Source organism: Molossus molossus, unplaced genomic scaffold (genome assembly GCF_014108415.1).
Source record: "Molossus molossus isolate mMolMol1 unplaced genomic scaffold, mMolMol1.p scaffold_m16_p_7, whole genome shotgun sequence".
NCBI lineage: Eukaryota > Metazoa > Chordata > Mammalia > Chiroptera > Molossidae > Molossus > Molossus molossus.
In genome coordinates, this window is record NW_023425401.1 from 97503222 (window position 1) to 97528297 (window position 25076).

Genomic DNA, 25076 nt, shown 5'->3' on the forward strand with positions numbered 1-25076 from the left:
AGTTTTGAAGTAATTGAGAATTAAAAGCAAAGCAAGGGGGCTGTGGTAGTTTTATGGAATGCTCATAAGAATCAAGGTGAGACCCAAAGTGGATTTGCCATGAAACCACAGGAGCCTGAGCCGTAGGGTCTTCCTCTTGGATAGGTGTCTGCCAGAGCCCTGCTTCCTAACTTTTGATATTTCATAGTGTGTTCTTTCCTAAAGAAGGCCTCCCAAATAATCTCCAGGTCCCACAACACCTGGCTCTTCCCTGACACTGACACAGATAAACTTAGATGATTCCGTATAATGTCTATAGATAATTAAATAAGTTAAGCAAAAAAAAAGAAAAAAGATCAAAACTGTAAGTGTTGTAAATTGATTTCTTTTCTTTTAGTCATGTAATTTTAAGTTTTTTCAACTTTTATTCATTTATTTTGTTACAGATGTTTCTCCTTTTTCCGCCCTAGACACACCCTCCTCCCCATCCTGCCCTCCCCCAACCCCCAGCATTGTTGTCTATGTCCATTGGTTATGCATACTTGCATATAAGTTCTTTGATCTATCTCATTTGTCCCCCCAGTCCCCCGGTCCCCCTCCTCTGAGGTTTGTCCATCTGAACCGTACTCCTCTCTATGTCTCTGGGTCTGTTTTATTCATCAGCTTATTTTGTTCATTATATTCCACAAATAAGTGAGATCATGTGGTATTTGTCTTTCTCTGATTGGCTTGTTTCGCTTAGGATAATGCTCTCCAGGTCCCTCCATATAGTCTCAAAGGATAAGAGATCTTTCTTTCTTATAGCTGCATAGTATTCCATTGTATATATGTACCACAGCTTTTTTATCCACTCATCTATTGATGGACTTTTGTAAGGCTTCAGAATGAATTCGGCTTATTTTCTAAAGTGAACCCCACTTAAATGAAATAATAAATCAGTTTTTCAAAGCACAAGTGGACATAAACAGGAGACTCCTTTTCACTTCATTTATAAACATCAAATATGAGCTTACCCTAACATGGGGCAGGCCAGATCCTCTGGGCAGGAAATGGCTTGGAGGAAGGGTATTTGTAGAGGAGCATGTCTCCTAACAAGCAATCGCATGATCTTTTCATCATTGAGGTTCTTGCCACAATCTCCTTTGTACTACGCATGTACAGGTCTTGTAAGATGGAGCATAGTACTGTGATTTAAAAGCACAGACGTGCCCTTGCCGGTTTGGCTCAGCGGTTAGAGCATCGGCCTGCGGATCAAAGAGTCATGGGTTTGATTCCAGTCAAGGGCACATACCTCGGTTGTGGTTCGGTCCCCGGCCCTGGTCAGGGGTCATGCAGGAGGCAACCAATTGATGTGTTTCTCTCTCTCTATTTAAAGATTAATGGATATTTAAAAAGCATAGATTTGGGGCCAGGCTGCCTGGGTGTAATTCCCAGCTCTACCATTTATTAGATCTGTGACCTCGAGCAAATGACTCACCTCTGGGCCTCGGTGTTTTTATCTGTAAAATGGAAACAATAAGAATTGCTATAAAGATTTACAATGATATTCACAAAGTTGTTAGAACTGGGTTTGCCTGGTAAACAGTAAGTGCTACATTACCATTGGCTAAATAAGTAAACGTCTCCCTCTGGACTGGAACCTAATCTGTGTTCGCTTGTGGGTTCACCCTTGCAACTCTGCACGGTGCCTGACCGGTGAGCAGCCATTCACGAAGGACTCCATAGATCAGGAGGCACAACCCTGCAACCTGAGGCCACGGAGACCTGCAAACGTGCTTCCTTTGCCCAGCATGGACTTTGTTAAAAATCGGAGTTGAATGCTCTTAGGGATGCATGCGTTCTTCATTTCCCCATGGGCCACCACGCCCCAGATATTGACGGCTTTGGTCCTTGCAAGCATTTGAATTTGCCATGCCTGGTGTAAGGGGTGCACACATATGGGAAGGTAGATGCCTGGTTACGGCTCCTGGATCGGGAGTAGGGAGATGGGGCCCGGGAGGAAGTGCCCTGTGAGCCACTTTCACGCCCTGAGGCCCTGCCTGCAGTGTTTGAATGAACTACCCACCCCTATGTCTATACCAGAAGTCACAGAACTAAAATAAAAAACAGATCAGTTGAATAAGTACCTGCTTGGAACAGAGAAGTGTGCTACCTAATGTCGGAAGATCGTGTTCATCATGGACCCAGGTGACTGAGGCTATGTCGGAAGTGACAAGCTAGGTCACATTGGGGTCGGGAACAACTCAAAAGCTCAGTGACTTCAACAAAACAAGCTTTGTCACTCATGCTTTCTTTCTAACCCTGGCTAGGCAAGAGCCTCGGGTTCATATCATTGTCATCCTTTCTTGGGGACCTCAGCTGACAGCTGTTATCTGGAGATACTGCTGGTAAAGAGAGAAGAAATCTCTGAAGGATCTCACATCAACGATTAAATGGTCTGCCCCAAAAGTGACACTTCTGTTCACAATCACTGGCCTGGACTAGTCACTTGGCCCCTGCTGACCACAAGGAAGCCAGCAAGTACAATTCAGTAATGTGCCCAGGGCAAAACAGGAACCTAGGACAACCAGCACTGATGGTCATAGCTGTGGCATTATTTGGAACTTGCTTTCTCAGGCCAGAAGCTTTTCGATAAGTTCAACTCAGCAACTATTCCCATGCATCTATGAATGTGCAGCAAAAACCCCAGCACCGTGCGAGGGTAGCAGAGATCAAGGCCCTGACGTCAAGCAGCTTCAGACTTGCTCAGGAGAAGTTCTGAAATGTCTGAGTAACAAAGCCATCCAGTATTGATCACCAGAAAGAACAGTGACGGCAATGTTGCAGTTGAAAGAGAAGATGATTCTGGAATACAGATAGGACTGAGTTAGAGTCTAGAAAAATAGAGGGGTTGCAGAAGGAGCAGAGGGCGCTTCAGGTTACAGAAGAGACGAAGCAGGGACAAAGGCGCAGTGGCAGAAACGAGGGCTAGATTGTTGCAGGACTAAGGAGGTGGGCTGGCTTGTGTTTCCACGTGAGGGCGGCGTAGGGAGAGTAACCAGGTGATGGATACAGTGGAGCTAGTCCATGGTGGATGTCAGAGGTCTACAGAGAAACACAGTGGTGGCATGTGGGAGGAAGATCGTCTTTCTCCACTAACCCCCCTCTAAAACCAAACCAAGAGTCCCAGATGCCCAACAGCTTCCCAGACCCACAGAGCAGTCACCAAATGGAGACAGTAGTAAACCTTGGGTTGCTTCTGATTCCTGTTTGAAGCTTCCTTGATTGCTCCTCCTGCGAAGAAAGAATATTCGAGTTCAAGGGAAATAGGCTCTCATTGCTGGGTCAGTTCAGCCCTTTTGCTGTGTCACATCTGTTTTTGAAATTCGGCCAAGACCCTGACTTAAATCTGTTTAACTTAAAAAGCAGCAAGGGAACATCTTGTTTTCATGAATGTCCAGAGGCTGTGTGTCAACAAATAAAAGGTCTGTTTGTGGTATTCAAAATGGAAAAGCTGGTTGTGAGACGTTCTGCCACTGGGGGAGATTTATTGTGGGCTATTCATTTCTTGGAATCAAGTTTGGAAAAACAAGTGGACTAGCTTCGTTTAAATCAGCAAATTTCTGTTCGATGGCGGATAAGAAACATGCTCATTTGTCAGAAGGTCCCTGAGCTGGATGGTTTCTAGAAAGATGCCCTCACTCATGCCTCCTACTTTAGCTCTCTGCAGGTGATCCCAGCCTACGGTGAATTCACTGTCAGTATAAGTTCTGATAGACAGCGTCTGATAAATCATTATTTTTATATTACTCACACGTAATATGAATGCAAGCTCTGGTCTTCATGTTCCCTGTAGGAATGCACATCTGTATGTGTTAATATCATTCCTGTCTGAAGAAGGTATCACTACCTATGTCTTATTCTAGTCCCACCAAAGACCATTAGATCATTCCTGTTGTTCTCTCTCACAGCTGTTGGAGTTTTTCCTTCCTAACCCTTATCCCAATTTGTATGTTATTTATTGCCTGCTTCCACCATCAGACTATCAGCATGATGATGACAGGGTCATCATATTCACAACTCATGTGCCCTACCAAACAATGTGCCTAGTATGTAAATGGTACTTCAAAATACTTGTTGAACGATTTTTCTTTTCTTTTCTTTTTTTTTAATCCTCATCCGAGGACATTTTTCCATTTTTTGTACAGACAGAGTGGGAGGGAGAGAGAGGAAGAGAGAGAGAGAGAAACATCGACGTGAAAGGGACACATAGAGTGGCTGCCACCCACACGACCAACCAGGGCCAGGGACAAACTGCAACCGAGGTACATGCCCTTAGCGGGAACCGAACCCGGGTCTCCCCGGACCGCAGGCGGACGCTCCAACCGCTGAGCCAAACCGGCCAGGGCTGATTTTTATTTTATTTTAATTTTTCTTTATAGATTTTAGAGAGAGAGGAAGGGAGAGGAAGAGAGAGATAGAAACATCGATGAGAGAGAACATGGATTGGCTGCCTCCTGCATGCCCGCCACTGGGGATCGGGCCCACAACCTGGGCATGTGCCCTGACTGGGAATCGAACTGGTGACCTCTTGGTGCTTGAGTCGATGCTTAACCACTGTGCCCTACCAGCCGGGCCTCGTTGAATGTTTTTATTGAAGTTTTCATTGGGAAAACAATGAGGTTTCCATGGTTGTAGAGCCTTAACCACTCTTAAGTATATATGGATTTAAACACAGTGAAGAAAACAATAGGGCTTATAATGCAGTTGAATACACAGAGGCCTTTTGTGTGATGAAACACTCGCATTTATTTGACCATCCACTCTGCCGAAGGTCATGGTGGGATGGGTTAGTCTAACCATCTCTGTGTTCTCAACGTTGTCAGGCCACATCTGCCACAATAGCTGGCCAAGATGAGTGTCACAGCACATGGCAATAGTTTAGGATTTATTTTCTCTCAAATAGTCAACTAATTCCTAGCAGAATTAAATCTATGACTTTAGCCTTATTAGCTAAATTTTGGCCCTCCAAGCTCCTTGGTAAAGGCAGTACAAGGATCTAGGGTCAGAAAGATGTTCTGGGTGCCTGGTTGGCAAATGGCTTAATATGCATGTTCACTGTCTGGTGGTCCCTCTAGACATTTTTGGAGGTCATGCAAAATACAAACATTTCAACTTGAGTGGGAACAAACTGGATTCACTTGCTCCATTTTCGCTCAGGCTGCCTGTGTAGACAGGGTTGAAATGAGAATGATTTGTGAGTTCTAAAAGATCTCTAGAGAAATGCTCATTCGTTTACAAGAGGTGCTATTCTACAATCGTTTCTTGCTTTGTATACTTGAAAACATTCCCAAAGAAACAAAGTTGGATGCAGAAAAAATAATGAGAGAAAAGAAAAATAATACTCTGAATTCTGAACAATTCTACTTTAATAGGTTGATCTGTCTGCCAGCTGGCCACAGCATTGACTACTTGTAATATATACTTTTGGTAGGCCACATTTAGTTCTTGGAACTGTTTATATTAGACTGCAGAAACTTAATTATTCTGAAGTTGGCAGAACTCACTTTGGTTACTTAATACAAAATTGCTTAGTCATCTTTATCCATAGTGTAGACAGCATTGTTTAAGTGTGAAAAATTGGGAAATGCAAATGTGCTCCAAAGAGATCTTAGGTCAGGTAGAAAAACAAGAAGGTGACATTTCGCTCATGATGCTTAGCAGGTGGTTGCCACATGTTTTAATTTGACAGGCGAGGTGACTGCTGAGTTGAAGTCCTTGATTACAAGTCTTTTTCTGTTTTCTTTGTGGATTTTGTCAGCAGTGAAAAAGCTGCTGTTCTGCTTCTTAGACTGGATTCGAATCCTAGAGGTTTCAAGTTTGTGCTTACCAGCAAGAGTGTGAGGAACTCGAGCATCGACCGTCAGAACAGCTTTCTTGCTCTCAGAAACAAACACGATGTCATTTCAAACTGGTTGTCGCAAAGATCCCACTTTTGTCTCTTTTGATTTGAATATGTAGCTTACCGTACTTGAACTATCTGCCTTCCAAAGGGGATACAGATCTGTAGAGCTCCTGCAAGAAGTAGGCAGGCAAAATGAGTTTCTTTCTTGTATTTTTGAGTCTGAAGTGGTGCTGAAGGTCTCCAGTTTTTCCAGGAATGCCCATGGCAACCTCACACTCTTCCTGTGACCTGGGCTGGGGCTCCTAAGAGAGATGGTGAGAAAAGATAAAGTCCTATAGCCAATGGGTAGTGACACCAGGCCTGGGAAGGGTAGGTTCCCAAGCAAACATCAGGAATAGGGCCTTATGTTTCTAATTACTGTGCATGGTCAGAGAGCAAAATCAGGCAACACTTCTTTTTAGACTGATGGAAGCATTTAAATCAGCTCCGAATGTCAGTATTTTCTAATTATGATGGAGGAGTGGCAAGGAATCTCCAAAGGCCTTGGAAATGTGGAGTGTTTCAGGTCAACCATGATTCTCTTAGTTTCTTATTCATCATATGTCTGCGTTGTCCTTCTTTCTCTTTGAACGTCCCTGAACAAACATATTCCCCCAGTTAGCAATGCCTAATACCCTCTTCCAGAAACCAGAATGTCTCTCTAAGACAAGGTTCTTTTCCACTAGAGGAAACCACTCCAAATCACTATATAGAATGGAGCTCCACATCGAACCACCGCCATCCCCAAGATGGTAAGAGCTCAGATGGAGACATGGCATTTTGATCATCTGCTAGTCAGGTTTGTCTGTTTACTAATTAAGTCCATTGAATAAGAATGCCCTGGAATCCATTTCAACTCAACAAATGTGAACCTAACTCTAACTCTAAGATATAACAGTCGGATCTTTGAGGGAATACAATCTACTGGGAAAGACAGCTATGTCCTTACTAATTAAAATACAAGCTATATAGCCCAGCTGGTGTGGGTCAGTGGTTGAGCATTGACCCATGCACCAAGAGATTGCCAGTTTGATTCCTGGTCAGGGTACATGCTCAGGTTGTAGGCCTGATCCCCAGTGGGGGGCATGCAGAAAGTGGCCAATTAACATTCTCTCTCATCAGTGTTTCTATCTCCCTCTCCCTTCCCCTCTCTCCAAAATCAATAAAGAAAAACTATTTAAAAAATAAAAATATAAAATAAAATACAAGCTATAGACCAAGTACTGCAATCGAAATATAATGTGGGTATCAAGACAAACTCATGTCAGTGAATAAATGGTTCAGAGATTCTATAGTCTTGTACTAGACTTAAGCTTATACTGGAAGCCATTCCTAACATGAAGAAAAGTCCAGAAATCCCCAAACTAACAAACTGCTGAAACTACCATCTAAATGATTCATGTGAAAGCAAAGAGGAAGGAGTCTAGGTGCTTTTCAATTTAATATTCAACTGTGGTGTATGTTTAAATCATGTATCTATTATGGATAATGTCCCTTGGTTTGGTTTCGAAGCTTCTTGTCTTAGATTATAAACTCCTAGAAGATTGTCTGTAACTTGCTTCATAATTCCAGAACACAATAAATGCATTTGATGATCGTGATGAATACATGTAAAAAAATTCACTAGGGAGTACTTAGTCCCTAGTCAATAATACTATGTCCTTCATGTACAATAATGTTGCTTTTGACAACATTATTACCTCTAGGACATACCTTTGAATGGTTTTCAACAACGTGAGTTGATATGCATTAGGCTATCTAAACTCTCTCACCTCTCTATAATCCTGTATTAACAACATAGCTGTTCCTGTTTGGTGTGGCTCAGTGGTTGAGCGCTGGCCCTGCACCAAGAGGTTACCGGTTTGATTCCCGGTCAGGGCACATGCCCAGGTTGTGGACCCAATCCCCAGTGGGGGGCATGCAGGAGGTGGCCAATTGATTCTCTCTCTCTGATCGATATTTCTATCTCTCTTTCCCTTTCCTTTCCTCTCTCTAAAATCAAAAAAGAAAAAATATTAAAAAAAGAAAGAAAACAAGATAGCTGACCGGCTCTGGATCTCGTTTTTGATCACTAAATTGGAAGTGTCAGTTGAAAAACCAATCACAAAGAGCAGACTCATAGGTTGCTGATATCTTTATAGCTGAGTAGACCAGAAAGACCAGAAGGTAGTGCACAAGTAAAACTACTATGTTGTAAAATACCATGATCTCTATACCATGTTTATCATTGATCAAGACCCATGACCTTTGATCTTTGGTTCCAGATAAACCACTCTGGCCTTGTTCTGCAATTTGAAGTGTGATCTCCCTCCAGACAGTGTCTCTGTTTCTTCTGTTTTTGCCAAGCATTTCACTTTCTTAGTAGCCAGTACCCAGCCATCGCGAGATTGCCTGATCTCAGACTCTCAACGGGAGAAGAGACAAGTTACTAATGAGGGGATTAAAAGAACATCCATGTTTTGAGATGCTGACCTGTACTACACCTCACATGTTATTGCATCTTTTCTAGGAGACTGTAAGGTCTTTGAAGACAGACTCCATGTCTTATGCACTTTCATGTCTCTGAACTACATCCCATTACTTCACACACTCCGATCCTTTGTGGTGGGCATTGAAAGGCCTCCCAGCAGGGCTGTCCAACAGAAATCTCTGTGATGACATAAATGTTCTCTGTACCGTCTTACAGGGACGCCACTGGACATATGTGGCTAACCAAGCTGAGGAACTGAACAACTGAATTTCTACTTTTATTTTAATTGATTTTCATTGAAATCACCTCCCATGACTAGTGGCTACTGATTGGACAGCATATCTATAGAACTTAAAAACTATGTTTCACTACAGTGCTACACAGATGGCCATTTCACCTCTGCCTGACTAATTCCAAGAACACGGGTTCATACCTTCTCAGCAGCCTACCCATTGTCGGATCGTTCTGTTGGGGCTGGGACCGCTGCCTCCACACATCAGAATTAGCCTCTGTTCTCAGGTATACACTTAGAAAGCACATTTATACTTTCTTTTTTATTTTATTTTAAGCAAAGCTATGCTTTTTTTTTTTTTCTCACACAGACACAGGTTGGTGGAAAATCTCCATTTTTGCCTTAAGGTCTACGTCTCTGCCTTTTACTCTCCTCTAGGGGCCAAGAGAGAAGCAGTAGCCACAGGCAAGTTTTGATTTGGTATTAACCTGTGTCTTTCACTCTGCTGCTCCTTGAGTTTGCCAAAGAACAGTGTTTTTAACTCTTGAAAAGGGCCCAGAAGGAACTGTGTTCCGAATTGTCACTTCTCCTCCCTCTCTAGGAAGCCTTTCAGGTTGGTTTTGAGGTCGGTGTGAACAGCAATCCTAGTTTCCCACCGATGCACTCTGGTTAAGGAGCTGATGTCAAAGTTCTGTATTCTTAGTCCCCTCTCTTTAAATGGAGATAAACCTACTTTTCTTACTTGAGAGGCTCAAACAGTGACAGCCATAGAGTTTTGAACAATATAAAGTGCTCCAAATAAGGTGGATAGCATTTTTTCTTTTTCAATCCTCACCTGTGGATAGTTTTTCATTGATTTTTTTCAGATGGAATAGAAGGGGGATAGGGAAGGGGAGAGAGAGAGAGAGAGAAATATTCATGTGAGAGAGATACATCAACTGGTTGCCTCCCACACAACACTGACCAGGGCTAGGGATCAAACCTGCAACCAAATATATGCCCTTGACTGGGAATCGAAACCCAAGATCCTTTGATCTGCGGGCAGACGCTCTAACCACTAAGCCAAACCAGCCAGGGCAAGGTGGATGACATTTTAAGATGCAGCTACAATTTCTAAATGTGTTGTCTTCCCAAGTGTTGAAGTCAAAATATATAAACACCATCACCTCACAAATCTAAAATGCCTGAAGTGTCCACTAAATAGGACAAAGAAGGCACAGGGACATTGGTTTTCGTCACGTGACGTCTGTCAGTTCTCCGGTTTTGCAAATGGAAAAATATAAATAGAGAAAAAGTACTGATGAAAGGGAAGGAAAAAAGAAACAGGACATACCCTTTCAGCTTTCAGTGTAGAGCTTGGTGTTCTAGATTCCACCGATGGGAGGAAAGAAACAACTGGAGAAGGCAGAGTTGCTCAGGTTGATCTCATTCACTCTTATTTCCACGTTGCTGGTCTTCACAGATGTTCCTTGATGATTTCATGATTTTTTTTTTAAGTAGCACAGATTTTTTGGAACAATATGGTGAAGATTGAGCTCAAGTTAAGTCCAAACTGTATGTTACAATCCACGTGTTTATTTGTTTTTTGAGTCCCAAATGAACCATTCGGTTCAGAAAAGAGTAAAGCAGGTTGATAAATTGAATTTTTTTTTTAAAAGGACAAAAGTTCATTTTCTACAGTCAGAAAGAAAACACAGCCAGATTTACTGTGTAACTACTGCAAATGTGGGTTTATACAACTTTTGAGATTCATATATAATCTATTACTAAGGTCTTTAATTCTTTTTGTAAACACAGATCAGTCAATAAAATACAGAGATGAATCAGCTTGAGTTACATTTTTTATACTCCGAATGATAAAATCTAGAATAAAAGTCTCATGGTGTAAATCAGCTATAATTCCTGCATGCCTATCACGTTTCAATAGTAAAAAGATTTTTTAAAAGACTGTATCTATTAATAAAGGGCCTTAAGAACAAAGTATGTAGAAAGTAAAATATCAATAAACTATTTCAGTACTAGCTAGGACAATCGAAGAGCTGTGGCAAGGTCATATATGATTAATTACCGAAATGAATGATAGATGTTCAAGGAGGGGGCTATCATTCCCGTGCTGGAGCCCCCGGGAAAGGCATCACGAAAGGAGTGGAGTCTGAGCCAGAAATTCATGGCTGGATAGAATATGGACAGTGAAGAGAATACCATTCCCATGGATGGAATGGTATTAATAATGGAAGTGCAGAGGTGAAAAATTATATGACACATTTGAGGGACAATAAAATATTTTTACCTAAGATGCCATAGGATGATCTTCTTGAAAGAAGGTTAATGCTTTCTAAATCAGCAAATTAGAAGAGAATGTACTTAGAAATCAAAGCATTTAGACCTGGAAAGGAGGAAACGTGGGCATGGCAAGTTTGATGCCGCCTTCTTTGCTAGATTAGAGAGTAGGTATAGATCCAGAGTATTGCATGGAGTAGGGTGAAACCTTGGACATTATCTGGTCCAACAATCTCATTTTACAGAAAAGAAAATCTTGAAGAGAGGCAGTAGATCTGCCTCTGAGTCCAGATCATTACCAAGGATTTGCGGAGGAGAGCAATTGAAAAATTGGGGCAAGTGAAGATCATTTGAAGAGCAGAGGTGGGGAATCTGATGGCGTATGTTACACCCAGAAATCACTCCGTATGTGCAATTTGAAGAGAAGCATCACTGAGTTGCAGTGATGACCCAACTAAAATTAACACAAACCTTCAGGAGAGACAAAACATGGTCCCTGACTTTCTTTCCCAAACCCCCGAATAACAATAGATGATGGATGCCCTGGCTGGTTTGGCTCAGCGGTTAGAGCGTCGGCCTGTGGACCAGAAAGGCCCGAGGTCAGTTCCCACTAAGAGCACCTACCTCGGTTGCAGTTTGTCCCCGGTCCTGGTTGGGGTCGTGGGGGTGGCAACCACTCGATGTGTCTCTCTCACATTGATGTTTCTCTCTCTCTTCCTCCCTCTGTCCTTCCCACTTTATCTCAAGATAAATGCAAAAAATGTTCTCGGGTGAAGATAAAAAAAACAAAAGAGACGATGGGTGCGAACCAAGGTGGAAGGTGGGTATGATGGGCCTGGTAGAAGCTTAAAGAAGCAAGAATACCTGAAATATAAGTTCCAGGAAGGCTGGGACCTGTTCAGTCTTGTTCACTGTTGAATCCCCAGTGTCTAGAACAGAACCTAGTACATAATAAATGCTCAGTAAATATTCACTGAATACTGATGGTAGAAATGTTTTTGTGAAGCTTCACTGAGGTAGTTAGACCATGCGATTTACAGTGAATCCATAATGATGACTAGCCAGGGAGGATCTGTCTAATAACGGTTATGAGTGTGGAAAGACTGGGCTTTCTTGCAAAAACAGAGAAATAGTTGTGTTGTGAATGAAGGGATAGTGGGTCAGAGGAGGAAGGCGTGTATTGAGGGAGATGCAATGCAAGAGAAAAGACTCTAACATCTCAGAGAAAAAGTGTGCAGTGATGCTCTCTAAGATATGGCCATCCTAAATAAATCTTTATAAAGGTTTATAAACTTACAAAGAAGTAACAATACAATTATAAGGGCTTAATAGACATTTGATTTGCAAGGTTTCATTTAATTAATGTGTCTGAAACATGATAATTTTATGATTTCTAAATGGGTTTGAAAAGGAAGAGGCATGGGTAACTTTAAAGATCACTTCATGCCTGAGTTTATAGGAAAACCAGAGATCCCTGGCAATAATTTTCCCAGAGCTTCCTAGAGCAACTCTTACTTACTCCCTGAGAGGACAGACAATTCCTAAAGGGAAGTAGTGGCTTAGTCCAAGAATATCCTTGTGGTTAAGAGCACATACGTTGAATTCTGTAAAACAGGGATTATAATAGCTACCTCACAGGTTTATTATGTAGATAAAATAAGATTACATCTTTTAAAATGGCTCAGCAAGCTATCAAGCCACAAAAAGACACGGAGGAAACTTAAATACATATCGCTAAGTGAAAGAAACCAGTCTGAAAAGGCTACCTGCTGAATGATTCCAACTATATGACATTCTGGGAAAGGCCAAGATACAGAAACAGTGACAAGATTGATGGTTACCAAGGGTTGGGGTGGGAGAGGGAGGGAAAGATGAATTAACGAAGGGGCTGTTTCGGGCAGTAAAACTACTCTGACATTATAGTGGTGGACACATGATCGTATGTGTTTAGCAAAACCTATGTAATTTTATAATACAAAATGTGAACCCTAATGTAATCTATGGACTTTAGTTAATAATAACACCAACAATAGCTCATCAATAGTAACAAATGTACCACACTATAGCAAGATGTTAGTAAGAGGCTACCGTAGATTCTAGGACCGCCGTGGCTGCAAACAAGAGAATCTATTGTCTCGCAGATCTGGAAGCTAGCAGCCTGAAATCAGTGTGTCAGCAGACATGCTCCTTCCGAAGACTCTAGGGAAGAACTGACTCCGTGCCTCCCTGCCACCTGCTGCTGACCTCAGGTGCTCCGTACACTCCGTCCTCTCTTGGCATCCTCCCTGTGCCTTCTCATTATCTTCCCTCTGTGTGTGTCTGTCTCTAAATCCAGAGTTCCCCTTTCTATAAAGACACCAGTCATGTGGGATTAGAGCCCATCCTAGTAACTTCATCTTAACTTGACTACATGTGCAAAGACTCCGTTTCCAAATAAGGTCACATTTGGAGGTGCTGGGAGTTAAGATTTCAACATAACAGGGAATACAAATATAGAAGACATTGTGGGCAGAGGTGAAGGAAAGGGAAAATATGGGAATTCTGTACTTTCTGTTTATTTTTCAAAAAAATCTAAAACTACTCGAAGAAATAAAAGTTATTAAATTTTAAAAAGGCACGTAGTACATGTTTAATAAATGTCAGTTATTTTAGAAGCTGGATTAACTTATTCAAAGTCCCTGACACAACAGGTTTTATTCGTGATGTATTTCAAGACCAATATTGGTACTGTCCCCAAATCCCAAAGACTTTTCCCCACCCAGTCACCATTCAGTTTATGATCATTTGAGGGTAGACAGGACTTAACTTTCACCACATGGCTTCTCCCCCTGACAACTGAGTGCTTACTGTGTCATTACCAAAAGGAAGGGCAGTGTGTTAAGGGATTTGAAATCTGTAACACTGACTTATTACTTAATTACGGCAGCATAGGTGTGCCCTGTTTTAGGAGAACCCAATATTTGAGAACCCATATTGAAAAGACAGATCATATATCAGTAGGTAACGTTGCCCTTGCCTTTGTAACGTGTTTTTCTCCTTTACAAAAGGAGTCACATCAGAGGTCTGTCAATAGCCCGACTACAATCCCCCCAGCACAAACATTTAGATTTTCCTCAAACTTTTCAAGAACCCATCTGTCGCGTGCATTGATGTAGACTCCTGTTAGCTGTACTTCTCGTTCAGGCTGCTCTGTCCATTCGTGACCCCCAGGAACCCCACAGTTTACAGAATCTCCCTGCCTTGACATTTCATCACTTCATAGGCTGAGAGTTTGTTTCCTAACCAATGTGGCTGGAAAGAGTTCAGCACTGCGATTACTAGCTGGGGACATGGAAGCTACTGGTCTCAAAAGAGGGAGGGATCACTTACAATTCTACCCAGACATCCTCCCCTTACTAAGAGCGGCGCCAGAGAAGTCCAGAGAAGCTCTGTGTTATGATGGTGTGAGGATGAAGCGAGATCTCCAGCTCCATGCTGGTGTGAGACCAACCGAGAGCCATTTTCACAAACACACACATCTTCTCTCCCCCACACAACACGCACCCCCACAACGGAGAGTCACACCACACGGTACACAGATGTGCTTTCTCTTCTCCCTCAGATATACCCACCACATGTCCACTACGCGTAATGCAGAAAGACACCCGTCTATGTAGATGTATTCTCTCTCCCTCTCATCACCACCCCCCAAGTGCCCCACATATATAATCAGCAGCAATCAAATGAGTAAATAACTAGATAGGTATAGTTTTCTATGGTTAGAAAAGAAAAAAAATGCTTAAGCAATAAAAGGTGAGGAGTGGTGGGAGATGGGCAGGAGAAAAGGAATTTGTGTGGGTAGGGAGCCAGGGAGCTGACCAGCCAAAGTGACCACCTGAGGTTGTCAGTTTCACTTCCCTCCAACGCTGTGCATCTCCGCGGGCTTGGGGATCCTGGGAACAGCTCTTTCCCTGTCCATTAGCACCTCACTAGAGGTGCAGGCCCAGGAACGGAACCCCTGCGGCTCGCCTGACTGCTGAGGATGAAGGAGAAGCAAAGGCTCAGAGGATGCTCTTCAAGCTCCTTGGATAAGTTAGGAAAAGTGAAATTGTTTGCCCCCAGACAGACCTCTCTCTCCCCTTTCTGTTTGCTGTTGCTATAGTTATTTGAGAAGTGGCTTGTACACAACAGAAGACTTGATTGAAGAAAGACAAGGGCAGAGTTTACTCTGTGCTCAGAACAGGAGCCCATCCCAGGGACCCTCAACTCACACCCCACCCCCCATTCTGATTACTATAATGAAATCAGGCTGAAAAATGCCCAGAAATTTCTTTATGGTTGATTAAATACATTTTTATAAAAAGGAAAACAGAGTCCTTTGTAACTAGCAACATCTCAGAAAGTATTCTTGGTAAGAGTAAAACAGAAAAACACTTTCCGATTAAAAAAAAAAACCAAATAGACACCAGAATTTGAATTTCTAAAAGACTTATAAGCAGTATAAATAATACCCTGGAAGAGAAGGAAGGAGAAAAAAAATTCAAACCTTGGATAGTTTTGTTTTCGTTGGCTAAGGTTTTATTTTTGTTTGTGCGGGTTTTTTTTTTTTTTTTTAAGGGGGAGAAGGCTGAAAAACAAGAAAGAAAATCCGACGATTCCTTTAAGAAGGGCTCTGCTTCAACGTGCTAAGGTTTGCTTTCTGCTCCCTCCAACAAAGATGCAGGAGGGATGGCTTCAGGTTTTGCATGGCTCCTTATTTTCTGACGCAGAGCAAACGGCTCGTCTCATGTGCACAGAAAGGGCTGGAAAATATTTTGTGTGATCTGAGTGCAGCAGAGAGTCTAGGATTCCAGAGGAAGTGGAGGCCTCCAGCCCCACACAGGAAACAATCTTCAAGCAGGCCCTAAATGCCAGATTCCAGGCCGAGTTTAACTAACCGCTGACAGCTCTGTAAACAAAGCGAGGACAAAAAGAGCCCGCTTCCCCTATTCTGGTAGTCATTTTGGGTTCGGGGGCTGCAGGGGAATTCTGGAATACTTGACTCCATGGCACACAGACGCAGGGGAAGCAGGCTCCTCCGCTGAAGAGCTGGAAAGGGAGGATCTTTCGGGGATTAAAACCATCACGGAGGAGGTAGGAGAGGATAAAACCTTGGGGGTTACAATGAGCCGGTACTTTTAAGCTCTGGAAACAGCTTGATCCTCACGTCACCGCTTTGCAAAAGGCTGCTGCATTCTGTCGATTCCTGGTGTTTTTGCTGCGGTCTTGATGATCATTCTGATATTAATATTCTTTCAGGATATGCAAATTGTGCCTGGATGCTCGGTTCTTTTAGTTCCCTTTTACGGTTCTCTTCTTTCCTATATATTCCCTCTCTGGCCACTTTTCTCTTTTCACTCCTGTTTTCTTTTCCTCTTTCTTTGTTCACTTTTTCATAACTTTCGGTCTAGGTACGCTTCAGCAAGTTACAAAGAACAAAACCTTTCAGTAGCTTTTAAGTGATCCCATCCATATTTCAAGTCTTCAAAACCTCTCTGTCTCCTGAGGTCTTTTTATTTTTTTTTATTTTTTTATTTTTTTAACTGGAATCCTGGAATCTTACTTACTTGTCTCTAATAGTTTCATGAATGAGAGTGAATTTTCACACATAAAGGACTCGGCTCAGGAGTCAGAAATTGATCACTGGCTACCTCCTCAGTCTCCAAAGGTGTTTCCCTTAAGAGTAAAGAAAAAAATGAGGGAATGAGGAAATGGTGGGGGTGGCTAAGGCAATTCATGGGAGATAATAACTCCGACTCATCCATGATATTGATTCTACCTCCTCCCCTCTGGATCCAGACATCATCTGGTCTCCCTAAACCTGAAACCACGCCATGGATGATTTTGAACGTCGCAGAGAACTTAGGAGGCAAAAGCGGGAAGAGATGCGCCTGGAAGCAGAAAGGTAAGGACCCAGGTTGACAAATACGTTTGCATTGTGTTATTAACAACGTTGGTCTCAGGCCTCTATGGCCATCACTGTGAAGGGCCGAGTGCATTGCACACTAAACTGTTTGCCACAGTAGTGATGGAAAATTTTCCTGTGGGTACTCCAAATTCTCCCTCAGAAAACAAACAAACATCAAGAAAAAGAGAGATTCCAGAAGAATCAAATCGTTGCATGTACTCAGTGCCTTTCACAGTGGAATCTGTAAATGACGAAGGCAATGTGTGGATAAATGTTTCAGATGCAGTTACAATATTAAAATGACATCAAAATGACAAATATTGAATATTGAAAGCACTTAGGAGATGGGAATCTTTAGTCTAAAAAAGTGAAGGCAGTAAGTCCCAGATGGATCTTGTGACACATTTTTATTCTTATTAGAAAAGCAGACAAACGCAATGATCCGCATATTATGGGTTAATAGCCGGCAGGTATGTTACTGTGGAGATCCCAAATCTAGTTGGAAGCTGTTATGCTGTGTGGGGCCTCTGTCATGATGACTTCAAGGGCGGGTTGGGGAAATAAAACCATGACATGTAAAGCAAGGAACATTAATGCCTATTTAAAATTTTTCAACCTCAGAGCAAAGGATAGTGGCATTTAATGTGTTTTAAATCAGATGATCTTTGAGAAAGCAGAGTCGGTCTTCACAGGAAGAAAAATAGTTAACGATGATCTTAAAATCAAATCAATGTTGTAGTACAGTAATTCCGGTGCACACATGAAATGATGGTATAGTAAGATGATCCCTTAGCGATTCTACAGTTGAAAACTAGAATTTACACCTATAACAAAAAGTATGTGGGGCCATAGGCTCTACCTATTTGTATGGAGAATGCAAAAGAAGAAGGTAAAATTATTGCCATTGGTCAGAGTAGGCTGCCATTCATAAAACGTCTATGTACATCCATTCATGGCACTGTGAACTGTACCTGGGCTCTGTGGGTTCGAATTCTAGCTCTGCCACTTCTGAGCCATGTGGGCTCGAAGGAGCAAGTAACGTCTCTCTAAGTCACTGTTGCCCTTATTTATAAATTCACCATAATATCTACATAGTTTGTGTGGTTGTTGTAAAGATTATAGAACTTCATAAATGACCGAGCTCAGTACCTGGCACTTAGTAGGCTTCCATAAATGGTAGTTATTATTTTTTTAATGTTAGTTGTAAACATTGCCATTGGCTAAATAAGTAAGAAACGGAATATCAATATAGCTAGAACTAAACATGAACTCCAAGAGAAGGAAAGGCTGTCATCGTCCTGTGATGAGACAACCAGGTAAAGCTCCTTGGAAGTGGGAAGCCATGGAGGAAGTCATGAGGGTGACAAAGGGTGACAAGGGAGCCATGTAGGTGAGGGAATCACACCAGCAGGAGCCCAGAGGTGGAGCTAAGGATCCAGGTGCAAGAAATCCGTTGAGTGCTTGGGGAAGAGTAAGTTGGACTTGTAGCTCTTGGATGTTTCATTTCAGATAAAGAGCAATAGACAGAGACTTAGCAGGGGAGCTGTGTGTGATGAAAATATGTTAGAAAAAGTTATCTCCAGTGGACTAGAGTGTGGGGATACCCGCACTAGAAGAGTTACTACTGGACATGCAGTAATGAGGGCCTGAATCAGGACAGCGAATATGAAAATGAAGAATGTGAGAGAGTCTTTATAGCAGGAGAATTAGCTAACCTTTCAGGAGAGGGAGAAACTCAAAGACAATTCCAAGGAATCTAAGTCTGAGGAGCTGGAAAGAAGGTCTCTGCATTGTCCTAAGTGGGAAACTGGGCTGCGTTCTATTCTTGGGTGGGCATGGGGTTGGGGGAGTGTTTAATTTCAGCTAGAAACCACATCCAAGTGGAGATTTCCTCCAGGCATTTGGAGATCGAAATTTTCAATGTTTGTTCAGAAAGAGAGAGAAATAAGTCTGGGCACACTTAGTATGGTCATGGCAGTTCAGAAGCTAAAGTCGATGGTAGTGATGGTGACAAGAAAGAAAGTGTAGAGAGAGCAAGAGGCCACAAAGACATGGAAGCCATCAAAGAAGACCAAACAAAATCAAGGAAGTGGGGAGAACCAGTGAGATCACGGGGCACCAGTGTTGAGTGGACACTGTCCCTATAGGAGTGTCCGGCCCCAGTGAAGCCTACCTCTTATTCTCTCCAATGATGTGTTGTTTGGCCTCGGGTTCTCCTGAAAGTCCACACAATATCTTTACCCAACAAATATCTATTAAGCATCATCCAAGTTTCAGTGTCTGTTTTAGGGACAGGAAAAATAATGGGGAGATATAAATAGACATGGTTTCTGCCTTTATGTCCCTCACAGTAAGATAGGAAACCAAAGTACAGCAGGGTGAGAAATCAGACCAGGCCAGAGTGTGGGGACAGAGCTAACAGATGGGAAGGGGGGGGGGGGCGAGGCTAGAGGGACACAGAAATGAGGACAGGAAATTGGTTTCAGGACAGATCAGCATCTTCAGCTTCTTTGCTTTCTACGTGAATAAGGAGACAAGGAATCACTGGGAGAGGAATGGTAGAACTAACTTGCTGAGGTTAGAACCACACTGTGATTAGAGTGAAGAACCAGGTCTCCTCAGAACCAGGATTTTGCCTAAGAATTTTCCACACAGCTGCATAGTTCATTCCTTCCAGTTTCTTGTTTGTTTGTGTGTGTGTGTAAGGATATGTCTTCCTGTCTTCCTTTAATGTCAATCTTAAAAGGAATGTACTCTGCGAAGCTTAGTTAGGTAGGTGCCCTTCATAACATAAAATAAATGTACACAAATTTATCCTAACCTTGTTTAACTTATATTTCTGGCTGTATCAGATCTTTGGGGGTATTCTATTCCATCTGATTTCTTTACTTTTTTGAGAGAAGTACATAAGCACTTTCTTATATTGGTAATAAGTTTACCCTTTCGTGTTTCAAGATGAAACTTCTCATTCTGTTATTCTAGGCTCTTGTATGTACGCTGATGTTTACCTTTTAGGATTTTGTAAAATCTGATCATTTATAGGAATAGTGAAGGTCGGGCTTTGTGGTCCAGCCAACTTTGAGGGGAAAGTTCAGGGTGTGTACAGGAAACAGATGGCCAGACCAGAAGTCAAGGGCTGCCTAAAACTGTGGTTTTGATCTGAAGATAAAGAGCATGTAAGACCTTGGGCAAGTCCATTTTAGCTTTAGACCTTGGCTTTCTCGTCTGTAGTAGGAGTTGGTGTTTTCTTTGGGGGATTTTTACTTTCCTTTTACTTTTGGTATTATCTAAGTTTCTTTTACATCGATCATATATTACTTCATTTAAAACCAATAAAACAATAAGGCAGTTTTTTATTTTGGAAAATATAATTCTATGGTTCTACACATTATGTTTGAGAAGACTTAACTTTCTTTTGGAGTAAGGGAAATAAAGAAAGAACCCAACCCCGATCTGGAGTGGTGGTGGAATGAATTAGCAGAGAGTTGGCCCCAAGGCTCAGAGCTGCAGGTTCATTTTTTCACTATCTCATTCAACACATTTTTATTGGGCATCTACTCTGCTCCAAGGTCTATTTTGAGCACTGAGGACAGAGAAACAGAATGACAAAATTGGGAAGAGTGTCTTAATGCTTTTCAACTGTATATGACAAAGTGATGATCAAGAAACTACATTTTTATATCTTCAAATATGACATGGCCCTGGCTGGTGTGACTCAATTGGTTGAGTGTCATCCCATGCACCAAGAGGTTACTGGTTCGATTCCCAGTCAGGGCACATGGTTTTGGGCTCAATTCCCAGCAGGGGGTGTGCAGGAGGAAGCTAGCTAATCTTTGTTTTACTTTCTCTCTCTCCTTCTCCCTTCCTCTTTCTAAAATCTATCTGTCTGTCTATCTGTCTGTCTATCTATCTACCTACCTACCTACCTACCTACCATGTACCCTAATATTAATATTTATCAAAGATAATTTATGCCCTTTGTTTTCTGTACCCCTGTAGATGGTGTGAGGGAAAACAGTTTGTGATTTTTCATCTGTTACCCACAAAGTTTTTCCAAATAAAAATGCCCTGTTATTTTTATTATTATTATTATTAATCCTCACCTGAGGACATTTTTCTATTTATCATCAAACAGAGTAGGAGGGAGGGACAGAGAGGAAGGGAAAGAGAGACAAATAATAATGTGAGAGAGACACATAGACTGGTTGCCTCCTACCCGACCCGACCAGGGCCAGGGACAAACCACAACTGAAGTACGTGCCCTTGATCGGAATCGAACCCAAGACTCATATTGGGCTGATGCTCTAAATGCTGAGCCAAATCAGCCAGGGCTGCCCTGTTATTTTAATTAGTTGTTATTGAGTTTGACTAGCAGGTGGAGTTCTGTTGTGCAACGATAAATAATTTAAAACTTGTACTCTCACCAGATGTTATAACCACAAATTAAAACAAGCCAGACTCTCATACATTATATTTCTCAGAAACAGATCTTTGTGCCATGCTAGCCTTCATGTACTTGGGCCTGGCCTTTACTTACCACATCACGGCTGCCCAGGGACTGGTATATGTGCACCTCATCCCAAGGGTTGCAGTCCAGTCCATTTCAAATCATCCAGCTTCCCGTAACCTAACTGCGATCCTAGGTAATAAAAATAGGATTTCCTTCTCTGTCCTGCCGCTTAGCCTGTGCATCCTTCTGCTATTCACCCTGTCCTCATCCTTCCCACGGAGCCCTTCAGATGAGGTCTTTAGATTGGTACGAAGTACTTCAAAGTCATCCAAAAAAAGGATTGAATATCTGCAAAGTATAAGGCACTAGAACCAGTCCAGGCAATGTCTCAATAGTCACCAAGCTCATCTCCTAGGTGGACTGGGAACGTTGGAGCCATGATTTCCCACCTTTTTCATCTCACGGCACACATTAACTAGTGACTAAAATTCTGCGGCACACCGAAAAATACATATTGTTTGTGGGTCTGACAAAAAAGTAGGTGTAATTTTGATTCATTCCCACCAGCTGGCCATTGTGTTGGCTGTTGTCGTTTTTTAAACTTTGCCATCTAAGGGAAATGAGGTCAGCGCCCCTGATTAAATAGTAGGGATTGCTTGTTTCAAACATTTTGTGGCACACTGGTTGAAAATTGCTGGTTTAGAGCAATTTTTACCAAAAGAGATGGAAAAGATTCCACTAAGCAGAATGCACTGAAAAGGTAATCAGCAAAAACCCAAAAGCACTGTTTATGGGCAAAAGAAACTATTTGTACACGTCTCACACTGAACTGTATTTTTGAACCAATTGCCTATCTGAAAGAACAAATAAATAATTAGTTTTGCTGTTTATTATTCGTCACCTCTCTCATGGGAAGAAAAAATTAATAGGTGGATTCTGCTTCCCTTTCTGTGTTTTGTCTAAATGCCTCTCAGCCTTCGTCTCTGTATTTCTCAGCACATCTTAATGTATTTTGCCCTGGTCCATGTGCATCTTCATCCACATTTGATTGACTTGTTTTCATAACTCCTCCCCTCCACACACCTAATCCATCCACTCTGGATTACGTACGCATGTGCTTTTGTCATCAAGGAATATCATACTTTTGTAGGGGGAGGGAGAACATTTTCAAAGGGGTCAAATTCGCCTCTCTTCCTAGTCAAAGGTACAAAGCAACGCTAGGCTTTTTATGTGTATCTGCCAAGATGAAATGATCATAGCCAACAATAAGTATGTCTGATAGAATATACATTTTCTATACAATTGAAGGAACACCAAGAAGCATAATGGTGGGAATCAGTACAAAGTGTAGCAGTTAAGAGAATGGCAGCTGTGCTGTGAAATCCCAGGTCTGCCACTTACTAGCTACGTGTCCTTACAAGTTCATCAATCTCTCTAACCTTCTGTAAAATGGGGAAAAATAATAGTACCCATCTCACAGGAGTTGTGTGGGATTATAAAGAGATAATACATGAAAGTACTAACAGTACTAATCATCTAGTGTTAATTAGATAATTATTATATATTGAATCGTTACTATTATATAGTATTTATTCAATAAACATCCCTATTGATTATTAGCATTATCTATTTGATTCTCTGCAACACACAAATAATTAAAGATATGTTTTTCTATTTATCATTAAAAAAAAAAAAAAATAGCCCTGGCCGGTTAGGCACAGCGGTTACAGTGTCGGCCTGCGGTCCAGGGGGACCCGGGTTCGGTTCCCACTAAGGGCATGTGCTTCGGTTGCAGTTTGTCCCCGGCCCAGGTTGGGTTGTGCGGGTGGCAGCCACTCGATGTGTCCCTTTCATGTTGATATTTCTCTTTCTCTCTCTCTCTCTCTCTCTCTCTCTTCCTCTCTCCCTCCCTCTCTATCTGAATAAAAAATGGAAAAATGTCCTCGGGTGAGGATTAAAAAAAACACACACACAAAAGAAATAAAAACCCGAAGGTTTCTTTCTACATTTCTCAGAGGATATAAGAACTTAGGAAGATGAAGAGCAGGAATTTACTACTGAGTGAATTTTGTGTGTGTGTGTGTTTAATATTATTTTGTTATTGATTTTAGAGAGAGAGGAAGGGAGAGGGAGAGAGATAGAAACGTTGATGAGAGAGAATATCTATTGGCTTCCTCCTACTTGCCCCCCATTGGGGATCAGACCCACAACCTGGGCATGTGCCCTGACCGGGAATCGAACCGGCGACCTCTTGGTGCATGGGTCGACGCTCAACCACTGAGCCACACCGGCCGGGCCAGAGTGAAGTTTTGAGTGGGTGTGATTGCTGACAAGTCTGAGGAGGGATTGCATGTCTCAGCTAGAGGCATTCACACCGTTTCAAGTTGAGCCCTCCTTTTAGATTTTAGCCAAGGGGATTTTTGAGCTTTGGTGTATCTGCTGAGAAACCTGCAGTGATGTTTTATTGTGAAGAGATCTTGAGGCACACGTACTGCTTTTCCCAGTGTTGGTTTGTTTCACGACAAGCAGCTCTCTCACTTTTCAAGACGTGAACTCATTCCGTGCTCAGTGCGGCGTTCCACACCCGATGCGAGTTCCTCTTCCGATCAGAAGAAAAGCCCATGTTGGAGAGCTGTGTTATCAGATGCAGAGGCTCACAGACGTCGGTCAAGGGAATGAAAACACTCTCGCTATTGTCATCGTTCATACATGTTTATGGGCCCCTGAAATACTGATGATTAGACATTCAAAAGTAAATATTTTTACTACACTAGAAAAATAAAAACAATTAAAAAAATCTATCGGGTCTAACTTGTCCCCTCCCAGAACACCGTCACTGAAACATTCTTACATGATTTAAGAGCGTAGCCAATCAATGATTTTATAACATGCACGCACACACAAAAGCACTTTTATTCACAATGCTTGGCATTGTGAGCTTGAAACTTTAAGTCAGAATCTTCTCAAATGCAATTCTTTGTTATTCTATAATCAGAAAATGATTTTTCATTAGGAAGTTAAATAAAATATTTTTTTAAAACTGCCTAAATTATTAGAGTAGCTATATTTGCTCAAAACTTCCCTTCAGACCAATTTTCACTAATCAAATCATTCCTCTGGTCCTGAAAGTATCCCCTTTCGTGGTGATCAGTGGAGCATGAAGAGTCTACAAACATTTGTTTAATAAAAATTGGAAATCTAGATTAAGGACCTCACAGGCTGGCCCATGATTTTATTCCTAGCTCAAAAAAAAAAAAAAAAAAAATTGTGGCATATGTATGAGTTAACAACACAGTTCAAAATAGCAGTGAAGTTTTCTTTACAGTATGGATATGTGACACTTATAATCATCAGTCTTCAGTCGCCTAAGGAAAGACAGGACAATGTGTTGTGTAGGGATGACAAAGTCTAACAGACCTGGATTTGGATCCTGACTTTGGCAACCTACTTGTGTCAAATTACTTAAATGTCTCTCACTGCTATTTCTCTGTGTATAACAATGGAAATAATTATTCTGCCTCACAAAGTCATTGTAAAGGTGAAGAGAATTAACACATATAGAGAAATTAACCCAATGACTGGCATATAGTATATGCTCAACAAATGTTTGATGTTATTATTAAAAATCATATTAATAGCCCGGCTCGTGTGGCTCAATGATTGAGTGTCAACCCATGCACCAAGAGGTCACCAGTTCGATTCCCAGTTCAGGGCACATGCCCAGGTTGTGGACCAAATTCCCAATAGGGGACATGCAGGAGGTGGCCAATCAATGTTCTCCCTCATTGATGTTTCTTTCTCTTTCTCCCTTCCTCT

At 41.9% G+C, this 25076-nt stretch overlaps 1 protein-coding gene across 10 annotated transcripts in view; it reads left to right on the forward strand.

Moving 5' to 3' along the window:
- The window catches only part of CALD1 (caldesmon 1), a 208539-nt gene that overhangs the window by 82214 nt on the left and 101249 nt on the right, over positions 1-25076 (forward strand). For 5 of the 10 annotated variants that reach the window (XM_036246747.1, XM_036246736.1, XM_036246741.1 and 2 more), the window contains exon 3: positions 16702-16807. In XM_036246747.1, coding sequence (XP_036102640.1) covers positions 16737-16807 — 71 coding nt within the window. In that variant the 5' untranslated portion in view covers positions 16702-16736. Of the gene's footprint in view, positions 1-6632; positions 6702-8746; positions 8892-8974; positions 8981-11631; positions 11705-13025; positions 13134-15480; positions 15554-16701; positions 16808-25076 lie in introns of those variants that run through there. The other 5 variants (XM_036246743.1, XM_036246739.1, XM_036246738.1 and 2 more) reach the window with 5 other exon arrangements.